We start from the raw sequence: 20,089 nt of genomic DNA, 5'->3' as shown, positions 1-20,089 counted from the left end.
CTTATTTACAGAAGAGTATTAAAAACCTTTTTTTTTAAAATTTTTTTAAAATGAGCCATATTTGGAATTTGTTTTTGTTCTTCAGCTGCAACAAACCCCCCCGGATCAGACGCAGGGGTTGAGAAAGCCGGATGTTGCGGTTCCCGTGTACATTCCAGCTCTATTGAAGACAGGCGACATATTCACACGTTGAGGTAAATGACCACTGGCAGAGGGAAGCGGGGGGGGGGGGGGGGGGGGTTTGCCGGTGAAGAGTGTTTAAAGCGATCCACCTGCAGGACGGGTTGGGACCCCTGTGGCCACACTTGGGATGAGGTAGTCCAGGGACACAGCGTGCTCAGCGGCACGGTTTCTTACTAGTAAAAGCCATAAGAAAACAATCATATGAAGTTAAAACAGAGCTTTAAAAAAAAAAAAAAAAGGTAGAATATTAGTGGCATTCCTTTGGTCTCTCACCATTCTACTGATGTCAGTGACAAAGGTGACGCCTTTGCACGGCTTGTCCTGGGAGCCGCCGCCGCTGCTGCCTCCGATGGAGTTTCTCCTAATGATACCTTGGATCGGCAACATGTCCACGCGCTGCAGGCTGTTCCTGCGCGGCGAGGGGAAGCCGCCGCCCCCCCCCTTGGACAGGCGGCGCTGCCGGCCGGAGAGCACGGCGGCGGGGGACACGATGCCCAGCGGGGGCACCTTGCCCGTCTTCTCGTACAGCTGCTCGATCTCCCTCTTCTGGGCGGCCTGCAGGGCCTGCACCTCCCTCAGGTGCCTGATGAAGGGGGGGGGGGGGCGAGAAGTTTCACAAAAAGATCGTACACGGCATTTAATATTGGTGTCGAGGTCACTTACTTCTCTCGGAGCTCCTGCAGCTCCTCCAGCATGTCGGAGTCGTCGCTGTCGGAGTCGTCGGTGCTGACGTAGGGAGCGCCGCGGTTGTAGGTCATCAGCCACAGGTGGTGAAGGGCGTTGCCGTACTGCGGGCTGCCGGCCCCCCCGTCCCACAGCCTCCCCTCCGCCTCCGCCGCCGTCATGGAGAGGCCGCTGTCCGCCGACGTCCCCATCAGGCTCAGGCTGTGCGCTCTCCTAGAACACCGCTTCCTCGCCCTCTGTTGTTCCAAAACAACCTCTTCCTCATCGTCGTCATCATCCACCACTGCCTCCTCCTCCTCCTCCTCTTCTTCTTCTCCTCCTCTGTCCTGCTGCTTCTCCTGGCTCCATCCCAGCTGCCCGTCCACCCCCTGGAGGAGCCCAGGGGCGTGGGGACGCTGGGGAGGGGGGGACATGGTGAGGGAGGTGCCCAGACTCGTCTCAGACTCCCCCTGCTCCTCCGTGCTGCTCTCTGAGGAGGCGCTGCCGCTGTCCGCGGGCCGCGCCGCAGCAGGGACGCCGCCGGCTGCAGGGACGTGCTTGCTGGGCGTCACCTGGAATCGGCCCACAGTGACGGGTGCACAGCGGACCTCTGTGATATCGATGAGAGGGAAGAATCACAAGAGGTCAACTCAAGCTCTTGAAATATGACATTTGCAATGAACATATTCCAAGAAGGTCCTTAGGCCAGTATCCATTTAAATGAAATGTGGTGATAAAGAATACACTGTAACTAAATAAATATGAAAAAAATTATTACCTGATGAAGTATCTCATTTCATTTGTTCAAATGAAAACACAAATTGGTTCCTTACTGAGCTCCTTCTACTCTGACATGCAAACTAATCATCAATGTTTTGTTTTGTTCGGCTTTGTAATTAATTAATCGAAATTAATTGCATTTTAATTGCATAAATATTTGACTTGTGAACAGTGAGAGCATCAACAGGTGTGTGGTGTGGTGGAACAGTGCAGGGAGATAGCAGGAAGGCTGAAGTGTGGAGGATCCTCAGTTCAAACCTGCTCTCTCAGAAGGAGGGTTTGGTTGCAGTCAGGGCTTCAAACTCTAAACTTTTTGACAGTTTTGAGATTCAGGAAACAATCCCACGGTCTAATATGAGAAACGGACACAATGAGACATGTGTTTGAATAGCACAAGGGAACAACTGAAGGGCTGCAGGCTCCAACCTGCTGTCTGAGGTTGTGGGTTCATGCCCCTCCATGCAGACATCACTTCTGCTTTGAAAGAGTTTTGAGGTTTGAGTAGCAGTCTCAAGGTTAAATACGGGAAACAACATTTAAATTGGTGCATGGTGAAGTAGTGCAGCACAAGAGCTGAGGAGCTACTGTCCTTACTCTATAGGTTGTGGGTTCAAGCCCAGTCTTGGGTTTGCGCCTTTGGCTTTACTTCAGGTTTGAGTAGCAATCTCAAGGTTAAATACAACAAACAAGGGGTTGGTTAGTGTGTGGTGAAGTAGCACAGTGGAAGAGCTGCTGACATAAGCCCCTGCACTGCACTTGAAGGTTGTGGGTTCAAGCCCAGATGTGGAAATAGCATTTGAAAAGAGTTTTGAGGTTTAGCTCACATGCTCAAGGTTAAATAGGAGAATCAAGGTTGCCAAAACGTGACCAGGACTGGTAGTGTAGGGGTGCAAGCTAGAGCCCAGAAGCCTCTGTGCGCACCGCCAGTGGGTTCAAATCCCGCTCGTGCCAAGTCTTGAGCACACTGCCGCGGAGGTAGTAGTGGGGGCATTGTCCCCACGGTTGTTTCGGAAAAGTGAACCCTAGGGGTTATGCAGAAACACAAGGCGCGTTCACTTGAATTATGATGGCATTGTCAAGAATGATGAAGAATCTTTTGCTACTGAATTGAATTTGATAATTGCTTTAGCCTTTTAGCACTTATTAGCCATGCTACGTAGCCTATAAGGTTCCACCTTTTTGACGGGAGAGAAGGCCGGATGAGTCAGTAAAGATGAGCAGATGTGTCTCATTCAGTGGTCGCACTGACATGAAACTTATTACAGCCTCTGAGGGCATTTTTCAAGACAATCACATGTTTGTCTACTTCAGGGCATCCTGTGGACAACCTTAAACTGACAGTCTGGCACAGGGTGTAGATTTGTTTACCCTTTTTAGTGCATCCACCCTCCAATTCTCTGTTGCATTCAAATTCAACTCACTTGTGCCTTTACCAATGCAGGAAGGATGAATAGCATGGTTGATCCTCCAAGATGCACCAATCCGCCTCTGGGGCAATATCCCATTATGATTTTTTATAAATGTCAGTTACCCAAAACTAAAAAAGGATTTAGGAAGAGCCACCATGTCCCTTGAGGGTTGAACCCAGATAAGGTTTAAAGTACAGAAATTTGGGGCATTTGGCATTAGTGACAGGGACGTGTAGGTTGCTCCATCTAAGATCATTCCAGTCATGTCATGGGAAAAAAATATTGTGAAAAAAGTCAAAATATGTAGGGTCAAAAAGAAAAGATTTTTTTTTAATAAAAGGTAAAAAAATATTATAAAAAAATATATGTATGGTCAATATATATAATGTAATATATATATTATTAGGGCCGGGACTCGATTAAAAATATTAATCTAATTAATTAGAGGCTTTGTAATTAATTAATCAAAATTAATCGCATTTTAATTGCATAAATATTTTTCACATGGAATTTTTTTCACATGGATTTTTATTTTTGTTCAACCAATTCCAGCAGACAAATATAGTACTTTCAGAAATGCAGGTAGCCTATAGGTAAGTAGACCTTCTGTAAACAAATGTTTTTTTAAGTAGACCAATACTTTTTTCAGACGTGGTCTTAGTTACCCTGGTCCTTAAACCAGTCATCTGGTGCAGTGTGGGTTGAGTGTGGGTCCTTGTACTCGGAGTCAGGCTAACGTCCACGCTAGCTGCTAATTGTTTTGCGTTGAGGTGATACTTGAGGCTCGATGTGAATTCCTTGTTGCACAGCTTGCACACAACCACGCTCTTATCGACGCTTCCATCCGTGTGTTTATTATAATAAGATTTCCCATTCACGGGGCCACCCGACACGGTCTCGTCAGCTTCTTCGTTCATGTTCACTGTGGTTTGTTGTTGTCTGAAGTCATGAACGCTAGTTGGTGCTCCAGTATAATCGGTCCTCCGAAACTCATCCAGTGAGAAACGTTCCGCGGTGCAAAAAATAAGTGTAAAAATGCGTAAAAAATGTTTAATGTGTTATTTTTTTTGTAATTAATCAATCTTAATTCACATTGTAATTAATTAATCGTAATTAACACGCTAAAGTCCCGGCCCTAGTTATTATCAAATCTTTTATGTACTTATATTGTTTAATATATTGTTTGTGGTATTGTGGCGTGTGAAGCAATTTTGTATATATTTTATATTCTATTTGTATAAGAAGGGCCATACGTGTGATTGATTCATCCCTGGCAGACAATAAGGTAACGGTGAAGGAGTCACAAACTTCAAGCGCCTTTGGGTATTCCGAAAAACACTTAATAAAATATATAAAATATAAAAATACTGTTATTATATGAAATGGTGCAGTGGCTCGGTTCACCCACTGTGTGTCCTTCTCACACAGAGCGTGCACTTTCGGGTCAGCTCCCACAGCCCCACAGAGAGAGACTGTTGAGAGTGGGCTTTGAGTAGAAGGTATAAACACCGACGGGCGTGGGGTTATGGGGGGTGGGGGAGGGGAGGGAGGGGGTCTATAACGAGCTCCTTCTGCTCGCTGATTGGCCATCGGCGGTGGGACGGGCCGCCATCCCACCTACGTTTGTGTCCTTTCTGAATGGAACATTACGCGCAGACTTGCCATTACGCAACGGCTCCAGAGGCACCGCCACGAGGAAAAAAAACCCAACTCCAAGGCTAAACCAAAGCTTTCAGACCGTATTTTAGACCATCGTAAAAATGCCACAAGTGAGAAGAGGGGAGAAAACGACGTGTGTGTGTGAAAACGTCAACTTTATCAACGCCTGTTATTTTGCATTTCTCCCTGCGGCCCCCGCGGGCCTCGTCTCCTTCAGGTCTCATTCCTCACCGGGCTCGGTGGAGGAGGCTTCGGCGGGGGTTGACGTGCTGGCTTTCATCTCGGGGATCGCCGGGTGCCCCGGAGCGCTGAAGGATGACACCTGGACAGGGAGAATGCACGTTGTTAGCATGAGACGTGACCCCAGGGGGGGGGGGGGGGGGGGCACATATTTGAGGTCATCGGTCACCATGCGCCACCAGTCACAGAAGTCTTTGGACTAGTGCTCGCATAGATTAAATAATAAAATGTCTAAAAAGAGTAAAAAAAAAGTGAAAGCCTCCAGGTTTCACTGAAATCCAAAGATGTTTACTTTTAAAATAGCGATGACATCGTGCACACAACACTGTTTTATAAATAAGAGAAACAGAGGAAGAAGGTGAAGGTGACTCACGGTGCCTCCAGGGCTTTCAGAGGGAGACGTCGAAAGATCGGAGTTTGAACAGGACACTTCGGATCGGGGTTCGGCCTGGACCGGAACCCGCGCCAGGTACGAGGCGACGTACCCGCGGAGGCTGTCCCCCTGGGTCCCGCTCGGGGGACTCTTCGGGGGACTGACGAGCCCAACCTGCCGAAAAGGCTCCCGGGGAGCCGGCGGGGGACTGGGAGCCGCGGGCGGCGGGGAGACGGCGTGCGGCCACCCGGGAGGATTGTGGCTCGGGGCGAAAACGCCTCCGTCCGTCGCCGGCAAACCCTCGGGGCCGCGGTGGGCGTTGCTTTGGGCCGGGAAGCCCGCTGTGGGGCCGTACTGGGCCTCGGCCGGCGGGTTCTGGTAGGGTTGCGGATAGACGGAGGGGTAACCCGACGGCGGGGCCATGTGATGCTGGTAGCCCGGGTAGGAGGGCGCCCCCTGGGCGGACATGCTGGCCGGAGGGATGAAAGACTGGGCCATGCTCATGGCCATGGAGATGACGTTAGCCAAGGAGAACAGGGGCTGCGTGTGGGAAGGCCACATGCCGGGGTGCTGCTGGGCGGACGGGGACATGGGGACGCCGTCCCCGCCGCCGCCGGAGCTCTGGGTCTCGCCGAGGGGACCCGCGGGGCCAAGGGCCGGGGGGGGGAGGGAGGAGAAGGTGGGGTTACTGGCCACGCGCGTGAGGAGCGGATGGACGCCTGGCGTGGGGGAGCCGGGGTACTGGAACGGGAAGTTGCTGTGGCCCATGAAGGGCAAGTGGTAGTGCTGGTGGTGTGGCAGGAGGGGGTGGTGGGGGGGGTGATAATGCAGGGGCGACCCTGGAAGAAAAAACAGGCAAACACAGCTTTATTTTCACGCTAATGTGCTAAAAACTGTGCAAGAAAACAAACCCGTAGAACTAGAAAAGCGTTGTTGTTCACTGGTTAATTATGTTAAACGGTTAGATAATGTTTATGAGCGTCTACGCATGCAAAAGTGCCCTTGTAACAATTCCTCGTCAGCTCAAAGTAATTGTGATGCTTATTTTCTCTTTTCCGCCCTTTGAGATGACTCAGGACGGCTTGTAGCCTTCGGTGCTGTGAGTCTAAAACAAGAAAAGTGAGCCAACTGTCAACGCATCTTAACGTGCATTTTAACATGCCTCAACTAACCTGCACGATGCCGACTAACTGCAGGATTATGTGGAATAATGGACAGAATGGATCCAGGAGAATAAGTTGGATCAGTCATTCGCCCTCTCTCCTCAGACTGTCTCCTCTAGCAGCCCCCGTGTGCCGGGACATACACCATGTGGAGGATCAATCTTCCCACTACTTTCAAATGGTGTGGTTTCCATGGCGAACAAAGGCGTTTTGTTAGATGCGGTACCCGACTGTAATTGGCGTCGTAAGTCGAAGCAGTTGCACGCGGGGGCTTTAAAGGGGGGGGGAACTCGGCACCAATGGAGCGAGGCTAAAGCGTACAACATTTTGGGGAAAATGGAACCCACATGTCATTTGTACACAACTCTTACGGGGTCCGGATTAAAGCGGTCCAGGTTCCTACATCACCCCTTGTGAAATATCCAATAACCGAGCCCGATCCATTGGTTCAACATTAACCAACAATGGCTCCACAGTTTTAAACCACTCCTCCCGGCTCACGATGATGCAAACCAGCCCGTACTTTTTCCATGCTGACGGAGACGTGTGTGTGTGTGTGTGTGTGTATTAGGCAACACTGCACAAGGGGGGCAGGTGGCCAACAGGCATTGCGAAAGCAACCACGCACACGGGTGTCCAGTGGCGAGGGGACATGGGAGGGATGACAGCGTTAGGATACAGGGCACGTATGGAGGATGTGTGTTCTTTAATTGACGCCCCCCCCCCCCCACCCCCTCACACACGCACGCACACACACAACTCCCCTGTGGGGAAAGAGACTTTGACAGTCGGAGGAGGCTTTCTTGGAAATTCAGTGTGTGCTGGCGAGCAGATGTTGAAGACTTGCTGCTAATGCTGCACAGCGACAGCATGCCCCAGCTCTCCCTGAAAGCCAGAAAGCGGCCTCGGCGTCAGGTCATTTCACCCTAAGAGGCGCCGCAGCAAAGGCCGGAATGGCGCCGCGTCTGAACAATGGCGAGGACGGGCCGCGAGAAGGGGAGAGGGGAGGAGGGTTTATGAGGCAGGCCGAGCTTCCAGCCGACTTATTCGGCACCACGAAGATGGAGGGCTTGTTTACCTGGGCCGTTGTGGAAAGACCGCGAGCGGGTTCGAGGTCGCCCGGACGAAGCGACGTCTCCGTTGTGGCACAGGGGAGAGCCGCATGCCTCTACCTTCGGGTTAGCCAAACCGAAGTCTACGACGAGACACACACACACACACATCATGCATGAGGGGGTTAGCATGCCATCGGTTATCATGCACAGTCAAGCAAAAAAAAAAAAAAAAATGATGTAACAGTCAAATGCAATCAAAAGTGCATCTGAAATGCTGGGAGTAGGCAGGTTAAAGAATGAAAAAAAGATTCATGCAAATCGTTCCTGTCAAATATTATCTGGTCGTGCACCAAGGGGGGTCCTTGTGAAAGAGGGAGTTTTTTGTTGTTGTTTTATTCGTTTATCTGCACACTAATCAACAGGTGGACTGTCAGTGAGCCGGTGAGTTAGTGTAAAGCAGACATTAGACTTACCGGGCAGGGACGAGGAGGAGTGCGTTCGAGGCAGAGTGTGACTGTGCAGATTAGGCTGTAAAGGAGAGCACATGTTGATCAAACTCAATCTCAACGCATTGATTCAGCTGCAGCACTAACAGGTGGGGGGGGGGGGGGGGGGGGGGGGGGGGGGGGGGGAGCTACGTCCATCGTGCTCCGTTGCTTTAGGCTTCGGAACCTCTGGTGGAGCCGAGCCCGGCGGCTTGTGTTTCAATCATGAGTTGTGGCGTATGAGAAGCGGGCGTAGTCGCCGCGACATTACCGACATAAGTCGTGAAACTGTCTTCCCCTGTTTGTTATTGACCAATAAATCCATTGAAGCCCAGAAGCCACTGGATGCCTCAGACGATGAGGCCTGACCTCCGGTTGTCATAAAAATAAAGTTAATAATAAGAGGCAGAATTTTAGAGTTAATTCATTAGGAACTGTTCTCACTATAATTCCTATATTATTAACCATTTAATATAACTATTATTACATTAAATCTGAGAGGTTGGGGATAACGATGTAGCCAAAGGGAGGCATCTTTCTTGCCATGCATTCAACCGCACATTATTCATCTCTCTGCTGTGAACCAACATCTTGGATCGATTTGAGTGAAGAGCACAAGGAGAAGTTGTTGTGTGTGTCGCCTCTTTAGGCTTTAGGTCATATTCGGTTCACTGTGACGCAGGTACATAGAACTCTCTTTTTTTTTCTTTCTAGAATTCTATTTTTTTTTTTTTTCACAGAATTTTGAAATCCAAAAAAGGCCTCATGAATCCAAACTTTAACGATTTGATCCGTTCCATGTGGGCAGACACGCTGGAAAGTTTATTAGGATGGAAGCGCAGGAGCAACCAAATGCGAGTGGCGTGTTTACACAAATCCCAGAGATTTATGACATGTGGGCTTTTAAGCAACGTGATGTTCTCAAGGGAAGAACTACCTCAGGTGGCTTCAGGGACACTCACTCTACTGATGTTCAAGGCCAAGAGGCCCCCAGAGGGATTAACTCGTTTCATTCCGAGCGCAGGAAGCTACTTTCTATTTGCGCCGGATGAATGGCGCCTGTCTCCAATATAAGCACAGCAAGTGCCAAACTACAGCTGGCCGTGACGCATCGCCGGCGACTACTTAACGGGGGGCCTTGGATTCTCGGAAAGACGCCGCTGCTGACCTGCGAGGAGGACAGCGAGCCGACCCCGTGGAGGAAAGCGGGATGCGGGAGCCGGTGGCCGCCGGGGTGGACCGGCTGCTCCTGGGCCATGAGAGCCTCGGCCCGCTTGATGATGTCGCCCATGCGGCAGACGAAGCCCTCCTTCTCCGAGGGCAGGATGAACTCATTGTGCACCTTGAAGAGGCAAAGGAGGAGTGTTCAGGGAACTTCACTTAATGTAATGGACACGTTTCGATGTGAACATTTGGATTTCTGCACTGTGAAAAGCGCTTTGAATACAATGCATTAGAATTAGAATTAATTTGGTAAAAGTAGGCAGTAACACAATGAGACAGTAGTCTTTTACAAGTAATAGTACAGGATAAAAAAAAACTCTTAATAAGATAAATGTCCCCCTTTTTATGTCAATATATTTTGTAGGATTTATTTATTCGTTCTAGTTCCTGCTAATTTGTTCTCCTTCATACAAAGTCGGGCAGATTAAACGACTCCTGGATAACAACAGCATCTTATTCTAGAAGCCAAAGTCAAAGTTTAGAGTAACAACTTTACACAAAACGTAGATAATTCGAATCACTAAGTAGCGTGGAAAAGTACCTCAAAATTATAATTAAGCACAGTCATTGATTACGTAAGCAAAATAAAAGCAAAATATAGAAGAACACATTCTACAAAACGTCTGTGTATGAAATCCATCCATCGCCCTCCCCTCAGCTGACGCTCTTATTCTCTGGAAAACCCCAAATTCAGCGGATTGCCCCGGGGAGCTTTTCACGGTATGCATGTTCATGCGGTTTTTTCGAGAGTCGCTGTGCATTGTGGGTTGTGGCGAGGTTCCTTATCGGCGTAGCCTAACGCGGCTCATTCGCAAGACCCTAATAATAAATAACCTGAGAACCACGGGCGACTCAGTAAACAAAAGCCCACACTGCTTTTAGGAGTCAGGGGCAACAATACGTTGGTCCTTATCACACAGTGCATGTGCACCACCTCTCCACGATAGGCAGAAGGGGGGGGGGGGGGGGTGGGTGACCTGCGTCACTCGCTTCACAGGAAGTTCAGATGTAATATCTCCCACAGATAGCTTGGACAAACAAGGGGCAGATAACTGGAGGCAGGATGAGTCATGTGTATGTTCAGCTGAGACAGAGGAATCTGCAGAACTATCAGCTGACTGAGTGACTTCATTTTTTACACATCAGTATCCTGTAAAGCTTCAGTCTGTGTACACAAAGACTGATAAGTAAGAAATAAACACACCGTCTCCAATTCCACTAATTTATTAAGGGTTTGTATGCAAGTCACTTTAGATTATTTAATATGTTATTTGTCTTGTTGTTCATTGTCTCACTATCCGATGTTATTCACAGACCGCCATGTCAAATTCCTTGTATGTCATTCATATTTTTGGCAATAAATGTTCCTGATTCCTGATACGAAAAAAAAACAAAAAACATTTTGGATATATTTGATCAGAGTCATTAAAAAACAACAAAATCAAATCAGCACTCACCGCTAAAGTAAACATCTGGAATGAAACCAAATACAACTCTTCTTATCTAACTCTATCTTATCTAATGTATCATTGACACCTTTTGCCCCAGCAACAGCTCACCATGACAGCAGCGATGTCTTCAGGGTTATCTCCGTCCAGGTCAAACTTGAAGGTCACCATCTTGTCGTTGTGCGTCTGCAGCTGACACTCCACCACGCGGTCCACTTTATCCGAGAGCTGCAGAGAAGGACCGGGGTCAGCGACAACGCCAGGTGTGTATGTTTACCCTCTAGCACACCGAGCAAGGTTAAACACAGTAGGAACAATGCGTTTTGTATGCATGTGTGTGTGTGTGTGTGCAAACATTTACTGTAATATGCAGTGTGTGTGTGTGTGTGTGTGTGTGTGTGCACTGTGCACTCTTTGAACCACATGTGTGCCGATGCATGATCTGTTTGTCTCTGCCTCCAGGCCAAACCCCCATTAGAAGACCACAGTGTCCTGATCAGAAGAGAAATGTTCTGCGGTTGCCGGGCGCGGGGGGGGGGGGGGGGGGGGGGGGGGGGGGGGAGTAACAGCACAGCAACTGACAACGTAAGCCTCGCTCATTAAAGCGAATCCACCCATCATTTGATACCAGCTATTTGATACACGTGTTATTTCTTGTGTACGCAGCGTGGCGTGGCCTCACTGTACCCCTGTGATGCGTAGCCTCGAGCGCGCCCTCCTCCTGAACAGCTTCCCGGCCGTCCGCCTCGCCGCCGCTTTCTCCTCGCCCTTCTCCGACGGGCCCTCGTTGCCGTCGCTCAGGCCCGAGGTCACATCGGAGGCGTAGCTGCAGAGAAACAAGCGTGCTACAGTTTAGAAGAGGAGGGGGGGGGGGGGGTTGGATTGAAACCCTCCTGCCGTGGTGATCCTTAAAAGTACCGATTCTACAGGAGATCGTCTTGATGCCGCATGTGATAACGAACAACAGTCCGAGGTGCCATCGTGGGTCCAAACACAGATTGAGGCCCGTTGAGTCTTCATGAAGCAACGCGTCTGCACAATGCACACCTTTTCTTTTTTTTTTCTTTTTCTAAGGTTTCAGAGAACTGGAGGACATTCAGCGTGTTTTATAGAAAGCTTTGGTTCAGCAGCTAATTGCGCCTCCTGGGTCTTTGTGAATGGCTGCGGTCACAGACCCCCCCCCCCCCCCCCCCCCCTCCGCCCAGGGCTCTGCAAACATTTACAGGCCTACTGGTTGGCAGCGTCCCCCCGGTCCCTGTTTAAAAGGCTCCGGCTCACGGGTAACTTCAGTTCAAAAGTAAAGCCTGTTTTCACCTTCAAACATGAGCACATGGAAATCGGACAAAGTAAGATTAAAGTAGATTTGGGTTGATATTATGAAGTGATGAGGAAATGCAGTTCTGACCAGTAATCCGAGGCTTTTCTCAGAGGAAGAATTAATTAAGCAGTGCATGTCTAAGCTGTTGACATTTGTTTGAGTCTACTACTAACGAGTCAGATTCAAAATCATCGAGACAGCTGTTAAAGACCTTTTGATCATTTGTAAATCCCACCCAAATTCAACATTGATGCACAACATATTTTAACTGATTTTTAAATCACTGTCACAGAGTGAGGTAACACAGTGGTGCATCTGCAGCATAATGCACTTTTCCCTTTTAGCACACAGCAGCTGCTCCTGCCTCCCTCAGTGGTGCCACACTGCCTCCTCATAACTTAAACAAACAAGCAAATTGATGACGTTACCATGGGCAACAAAGAATGTAGATTAAACGATTTATGAATTCATTTTAAAAAAGAAGACTTTGCATGTGGCAGTGAGGTTTTCTCCATTAACGGCCCAGAAACGAGGCAAACGGGGCCTCTGCAACATCACAGAAAAACCTGCAAGGGTCCCCGGTGCCTCTCTCTAATGAAAACACAGAGGAGCATGTTGAATGCCTGCAGCTGGTTGTCGCAGCCTCCCAGATGTTGAGGAGGAGGGGGAGGAGGGGGAGTTACAGAGGGAAGATCGGACATTTCTCCCGACTTAATTAAATGAGGGATTATTGAACTCCATAACTCCTTGTATGTTGATGAAAAGAGAGTCGCACCTGTCCACAGGAGAGTGGAAGCCACTGCGGAGCCCCGAGTTTCCACGATCGATGTTGTTGGATACAGCGATACTCTGTGAATAGAAATAAGGGAAGTGTTTAGATGGCCGTTGAATAAAGACTAGCGAGACTCGACTAAGTGTTTCATTTACTTCAAACAAGCACATTACAAGGGGATTTTTAACCCGTCACGACAGCTGAAGGGTTTGTGAACATTGTCCCTGCACCACACGCCGTGCACATACCTCCCTGTCAGCACCGTGTTACACTGAGACACGTTGGCCCGAAGGAGGCCCTGTAACGTCTCAAAAGCCGTCCCTTCTTGCCTCCACCTCCTTCTCCTCCCAGCTCCCTCCACACTTTTAAGGACTTTTAAGGGCTTTGCGACGGGGGGGGCGGCACTCACCGAGGGGAAGCGGAGGGCCGGGATGGCGGCGGGCGGCACGGTCGAAGGGGTCCCGGACGCGTCGGGGCTGCCGGCCTCCAGCAGATCCTGAAGCCCGGAGGAGCTCAGATAGCCGTCCGTCTCGCAGTCAGCTGTTTCAACAACAAAAAAGGACACGAGCCATTAGCCTGTGACCCGACTAACCGACACACACATGACCTGAAACAACACATCTAATGACCCCAGACTGAGCCATACCCCCCACTGTGCATTAACGCCGGAGACCCACAGGGACATTTATCTGGAGATCAATCGGATCCACGAGGACCACCAACAACAATGTTTATGTACTGAGAACAATTCAGAACTACAAGAAGGCCTGACATCAACCTACAATGACGCAATGATTCAGTTCCCTGATTACGCCGCAGCTCTCTGTTCTGATCTCTAAATGTTCTGAAGAGCTCATAATTCCTGATGTGTGCATCAAAACGACTCTCTAAAAGTATCTGACGTGAAAACGTATTCCCTGGTTACGGGGAGGGGCTGCGGGGCGGCTCACAGTTGGCCGGAGACAGGCTGCCGTGGCGGATGTGGAAGTGCTGGTCCGCTTCCGGCTCCTCCGGCTCCGCCGGGTAGTTGGAGCTCACTCCGGAGTCCACGGAGCTGGTGGTGACGGGGGACGGGACGGCGGGGGCCGGAGACGTCTGGGCCCGGGCGGGGGACCCTCCGGCGGCCTTAGGCGGAGGCCGGTTAGTCTCCGCCTCCTCCTCCCCCTCCTCCCCCTCCTCCGTGGCCTCCCGCTCCTGCTTCTTTTTGCGCTCCTCCGCCTGCCGCCGCAGCTTCTCGCGCTTCCGCTTGATGGCCGCCACCCGGTCCCGTATGGCCTTGGCCACCAGCTTGAAGTCGGCCTCGCACACGAAGCCGAGCACGACCTGCGTAAACACAAGGGTGGAAGGAATGCTCGGGGCACAACATGGGACATATGTGCCTGTATGTTTGTGTAACGTGCGCATGTGTGAGTCAGGGTCACTGGGGTTGACCCGCTGTCACGTTTTGGGGAAAAACCAAAGCACACACAGACACTCTTTTGTCCGGCGCGGTGCCACCCGGTCCGGCAACGCGGGTCTCTGGATTACAGCAGATCGGCCCCGAACCAGATGCCGCCCCCCCGCCCCCCCCCCCCCACCCCCCCCCCCCCCCCCCCCCCCCCCCCCCCCCCCCTCTCCCTGATACCAAATTACATTTTGATGAAAACTACCACAAAGATGTAAACAGGTAAGGAATTGTGGCTCGTGTTTTCATTAAAGGTGACCTCTACGGAGGGTGATATGAGGGCCCTCTTCGTAACAGGCAAGACAGCGGTTATATTATTAAAGACGTGACCTCGGCTGCTTCCTGAGGCGCGCTCTCACGTTACGATGATTCAACGCGGAGCCGTGCCCTTGACACAATGTGCCGGGGCGGCCTCTTGAGGAGGCGCTTGAGGAGGCCCGCATCCGCCGATCGGGAGGGGGGGGGGGGGGGGGGGGGGGGGTGAAATGTCAAAGGACATTTACCAACAATGTCACACTTGGTTATGTGTCGTTAGCTTAAGGCTTGTTTCCTCTCTAATGGCTGAGCGAAGCCGTGCAAGCCGCCTACCATCTCCTGGCACACCTCCTCGGGCACGTCCGTGTAGAGCTCAAACAGGAACTCGATGGCGTTGTTTTCCTTGTACTTTCCGTGGAGCTTCTTTGTGTCGTCCATACGCAGCCACAGCTTCAGGCCCGACTTCACCAGGTCGTCCTCCTCCGCCAGCTCCACGTGCACGCCGTTGTCCTCCTGGAAGAAGGGGTGATCCATGAGGTCCTGAATGGTGAACCTGCAGCAAAGGGGAGGTCATGGAGACACAGCTTGGGGGTCACCCGTGTCCATGATGCACTAGATAAGTGCTTATGGACATTCATATCCAGAATCATAACACAAAGCGGTTTAGGAGAATATATCACCCTGACATTTTCAAAGCTAATGACGCTACTTCACAATACTTATGAGCTCTTACAGTAACTTAAAATAATACTATAACTACACGATTGACTTCCAATGAATCTGAATGTATTGTATTGTAAATGTAAATTCACTAATTAATTTTATATTCTTGTCCTGATGTAAGAAATGTTAATGCGAATGTTTGTTATTTCTACCTTTCGTCGTTGTTCATGCGAATGCAGCCCTCAATGATCTCCTTGAGCTCCGGCACTTTGACTTTGTAGAAGCTGTCGGGTTTCATTCCCTGTGAAAACAAATCAGGAGAGTGGGACTGAATCAACGAGAACCAGAGGAGAGGCGCTGCAAACCTTCTACACCCTCATCCCGCTGCCTCTCCTGTCCAGAGCACCACCTTCACCTCGTTTTTAACCCTCCGCTCTGTGGCATCGGCCTCCAGCCAGCGCGGGCATTCGGCTGTCAACACCAGAAGGGGAACTGAGCCAGGAGCTCGTGAAATGGAAAAACACCACCACCACCACCACCACAGCTGGAGCTCGGGTGCAGAGTTTATCTCGAGAACCGGAAGCATTCGGGGGGGGGAGTGCTGCTCGTTGGTATGACACTAAACAAGGGAGTTATTCCTGAAAGAGATTATGAAGATGTACACGGATTACAGCAGAGCTGCCATCCCTGCAAAAACACGGATAAGAGAGCGAAGAGCCGAGGTCAGATACCCGAAAACAACGAGCCCACGTCAAAACACCCGAAACACACTAGAGTGATAAAATGTGTTATCACACCGAGAGGAAGCTGCTGTCTTTATTGTCACGGCCACAAATCGTTTGCTTCAGATCATTTTTTTTTTTGCTCTCTTTTTAAAGTGGGAACCCTCTTCAAGGAATGCATTCTTACACTAAACCTTTATTGCATAAAAGGCACGTACATGGCAGCCGACTCTCTGAGGGACGCGGCGCTATCAGCCTCGGGCCCCCCCCTCACTGCGCTGTATCGCATACTTCTGATAAACCGTCTAATCCAAACTCACAAATGGCAGAGCACGGAAGCTGTGATGCCGAGGATCTTCGTTTCTGCAAAGACACCTTCAAGATAAATCAGGACAATCCAAATTTAATACATGACCCCCCCTTTTGCTCTGTATAATAATCTTTGGAGTTGGACAAAACAGGAGATCTGACAATCAAATATCGGGGCCTTCTCAGAAAAATGGATGCATGATAAGTTACATGTAAAAACCTGAGGCATCTTCAACGTTGTGTATATTAGGAGGCATTTATTCTTGAGCATTATGAACTTACACGTATTTGGCCGCCTGTGCTGCACGTGCACGTGTGACCTTCTCAAGTCGTCTGGCTCGTGGGGGGGGGGGGGGGGGGGGGGACGAGACCCCGCCGCCACCCGTCTCCCGTCGTCGCTTTGATCACATGCCCAGAAGCCGTACGCGATGAAACAGCCGTCTTTGTGCGAGTGGGACCCGACTTTCCAAAACATTCAGTTTCCACCGTCGCCTGTTTCTGCCCACGATGGCGTCATCGATGTGCTCGGCGCCCGACGAAGTGAGCGGCAGTTGTTGTAATGCTTCGCTCTTAGAACTTGGCTACACTGCTTCTGGTCTTTTTTTTTTTTTGCTGTACAGAAAATGTTTTCTGTAAAAACACTCTGATACCATCTGAATCTGTTTAGGTCCCGGCAAGCGGGCTGGAATTCAAGCCCTTTGAAAGAAATATCTAAGAATTAAGATTTTATTTTGTAATAGATGTGTGCTTTGCTTAAATGTACTTCAGTTCAGATAAGAAAACTGTAAAAGTGTTGTTGGCTCACTTTTACTTGGAGAAAGGAATATTCCAGTGAAACAGGCTCTTTGATACGGTGGTCATAAAGGGGTCAGATTAAGTCAAACTTCTACACCCTGAGCTTATAATGGACACAATGGGTTCTTTAATGGACAAAGGGAGGCTTTCATTCCACGTGTGGCCCTGCAGTTCCCCAAAGATTCACGACATCCACACAAGCAACAAATAGCAACAAAACAGACCCTCTGTTCCGTTAGGGATTTAAGAAGAAGTGCACCCCTAGCGGTGGGAAGTATATTACATGTAGTCATGTTTAGTGTAGAATTGTAGTTTGTCTGATGTTAGATAGTAAATGTGACATTTGCGTGTTAGATGAAGTGAATGCATTTTAATCAATAATTTATAGTCATGTAAATCATATAAATACTGTACATGTTAACATCCTGTCACAATGTTAAAACCTGGGGACGGAAGCTAATTTCCGTCTTTTATGGATTTCTCCCAACTTTCTCCCCAAAGAGGGTCTTTTTGGGAGTTTTTTCTCCCGTCAGGTATTAGATGAGCAACTGGGTGCAAAGTACTGCACCACATGAACTGTGATAAACCAAGAAGAACTGTGATCTTATATGTTGTGTTGTAATTAAAGTGTACTAGTTACAAGATGAAGACAAAGTACCAAACTGGGAGAAGAACCGTCTCCTTCAGCCACTTTGATAAGTCACCTTTGACTTGGTCTGAGAATTCTCTATTTCGGGAAATACATCACTGTTCACATCGTATTTCACTTTGTAAATTGTATTCCTCATCACTTTGTTTAGTTATTAAATACTTAATTACTCACGCTGGTGACTTTGCGGTAGATCTGGGCGGCGTTTTGGCACTCGGAGTACGGGTACTCGGAGGTGGCCATCTCCAGGATGCACATCCCGAAGGCGTAGACGTCCACCGCTTCGTCGTACTTCTCCTCGTACATCTCTGGGGCCATGAACTCTGGCGTTCCTGTCGGGTCAAAGGTTAGACCAGTAATGCTTCTGCACCAACGGATTTGACCCGTTGCACCGTCATCGGTTGCCCTTGGGACAAAAGCAACGTTTGAACCTTCTTTGACTGCTGGTATTAGTAACAAAACTTCTTTTTACTTCTTTTTCATTGTAAGAACTAAAGAAATATTTAGCTGAACCACATTTTGGTCGTAAAGCTGTCAACACAACGATAAAGTATATCTCTACAGTTGCTTATGAGCATTCATTTGATGACATCTTATGATCAAAAAATCTAATATTCTCCTTTGAGCTTTGTTTTGCTTTCTCCACCAAGTAAACATTTTACTTTTTAGTGGACGAATTGCTCCAGTTTGTCACCAGCTCACATGATACACTTCAAGAGAACGTGTCAAATCCACTGTGTGTTGCAAAAGCACAGCAAAGAAAAGTCCCCAGAAAGAATATCTCATGCAAAATAATGAGCATGAAGGAACACGGACAAAGACTGAATTTCATTGCATCCCTCTACTATTAAACATTAGCGGCATTTGGCATGTCACGGACGATTTGAGGTGTTTTGGACAGTCCTAAACGGTTCGCTAAAGCGAGATTGTGTTTCCGCTACCCGTGGAAGGGAACAAATGTGCACTCACCAATGACACTTTTAGCGAAAGAGGCACTCTTGAGAGTGGCCAGCCCGAGATCTCCAATCTTGACGGAGCCGATGGGCCCGGTGATGAAGATGTTGTCACACTTGAGGTCCCGGTGGATGATGGGAGGGGAGCGTGTGTGCAGGAAGTGAAGCCCTTTGAGGATCTGACGACTCCAGCGCTGGAGCAGCTTCAGCTTCATCTCCTTGAACCTCTTCAAATACCTAAAAACAAACGAAGGACAAGACTAAACATCTCATGTTCAAATATGCACAGAGAGAGAGAGAGAGACAGAAAGAACTCATCTTCTATTATGACAGCCAAGAGGAAGTTGTAAAGTTGAATTATCGCTCAGATGATCGTAACAATGTGGAGCCATTCTTTATTCTGCACATCCTATAAAAGTAAACAGCAAGTTGTCAAACATTAGACAGAGATCCTCTTTTTTTTTTTTATGGAACGAGAAGTTCCTGCAGCTTGAGATATGGGACACCTACTTATAAAAAGACTGGAAAAACTTTTCCTTATGCAGTTAAAAAAAAAAGCCAACAGCAATGTGCTGGTGAATGCCGACGGAGGGACTCACGTCTTGAGCGTGCCCGAGGTCATGAGTTCAGTCACCAGGATGATGCACTTGTGGCCCTTCACCGTCGACTTCCAGGAGTCGTGGAAGCGGACGATGTTCGGGTGCTGCAGGCCCTTCAGCATCTCCACCTCCTCGCTGAACCGCTGCCGCTCCGCTTTGGTCAGCTTCAGGGTCTGCAGAGAGGTGTCCTTCATATATTTGCTATATTTAAATGACTTTTTAACCAACCCGAGTCCCTTCAGGAGCAGCTTGTTTGGTTTGTGGTTTGGTGAGATGACAAAAGACTTTGTTTCTGACATGATTCTGACATCCTGAGACCCGTCTATACAACAGCACGTCGATGAAGGTCACGTGAGCTGAGCCATGGGCTCCAAACGAATGGACCTGGAGCTTTTGTTTTGAGGGTCAATGACGAACTTCGAGGCACGCTTTAAAGAGAAAGAAGTCCTTTAAAGACATTTGAACCTCTCCGATTCAGTGACAGACTGGACAAACTGCATCTGGTGAAGGTGTGGGGGGGGGGGGGGGTGTTTTGTCAACCACAAACAAATGCAGTTGTGTTGAGACCGGTTCCTTAAACACACGGGAACAACTTGATGAATAACTGTTGCATAATCACATTCATTTTTCCGATAAGAATGAGCTCTGGCTCTCGACACATTACGGAGGGGGGGGGGGGAGGGGGGTTGCGTTTCTGAAACTAAAACTGAACCATCGCGCATTTCTGTGCTTCCTCTCGGGATGAATGGGCCCATGTTTAGCGGCGGAGAAAACTCTGCCTGTGGTGGAGTGTTAGTGGAAAACTCCTGGGAGACTTCAGGGCCATGAATCCTGCATTGAGGCAAATTTCTGCGAAAAAAAAAATAAGAAAAGCTCGGCATATGTTTATGCTTACAATCAATGACCACTACTCTCTCTCTCCTTCTCT

At 49.1% G+C, this 20,089-nt stretch overlaps 1 protein-coding gene across 2 annotated transcripts; it reads right to left on the bottom strand.

Annotated features, from left to right (window-relative positions):
* Positions 1-240: 240 nt before the first annotated feature.
* wnk4a (WNK lysine deficient protein kinase 4a) lies at positions 241-19,578 on the bottom strand. 2 transcript variants are annotated; one of them, XM_062559884.1, is made up of 18 exons: positions 19,162-19,578; positions 18,579-18,799; positions 17,784-17,941; positions 15,347-15,435; positions 14,805-15,024; positions 13,723-14,095; positions 13,182-13,312; positions 12,776-12,849; positions 11,370-11,508; positions 10,794-10,910; positions 9,179-9,352; positions 7,999-8,053; positions 7,549-7,665; positions 5,308-6,146; positions 4,926-5,016; positions 847-1,456; positions 457-766; positions 241-356 (listed from the first exon to the last, which is right to left on the bottom strand). In XM_062559884.1, exons 1-18 carry the CDS (start codon positions 19,458-19,460, stop codon positions 354-356), a joined length of 4,020 nt encoding a protein of 1,339 aa, XP_062415868.1. In that variant the 5' UTR covers positions 19,461-19,578; the 3' UTR covers positions 241-353. The 2 variants fall into 2 exon arrangements, with proteins under 2 accessions (XP_062415868.1, XP_062415869.1); XM_062559885.1 differs by lacking the exon at positions 7,549-7,665.
* Between the last annotated feature and the right edge of the window lie 511 nt (positions 19,579-20,089).

This window comes from Pungitius pungitius, chromosome 21, assembly GCF_949316345.1.
Source record: "Pungitius pungitius chromosome 21, fPunPun2.1, whole genome shotgun sequence".
In the NCBI taxonomy this organism is placed as follows: Eukaryota; Metazoa; Chordata; class Actinopteri; order Perciformes; family Gasterosteidae; genus Pungitius; species Pungitius pungitius.
Note: the sequence above shows the minus strand (reverse complement) of the source record. Positions and strands in the feature narration are given on the sequence as shown.

What these genes read in the sequence shown, in the direction of transcription:
- wnk4a (XM_062559884.1), bottom strand. Translation starts at nt 19,460, where the DNA reads ATGTCAGAAACAAAGTCTTTTGTCATCTCACCAAACCACAAACCAAAC. An exon ending in CAGCCTGTCTCCGGCCAACT is followed by an intron (nt 13,313 to 13,722) that starts GTGAGCCGCCCC and finishes TTGTTGAAACAG; the next exon opens with CTGACTGCGAGACGGACGGC. An exon ending in CTCCTCCTCGTCCCTGCCCG is followed by an intron (nt 7,666 to 7,998) that starts GTAAGTCTAATG and finishes GTCTCGTCGTAG; the next exon opens with ACTTCGGTTTGGCTAACCCG.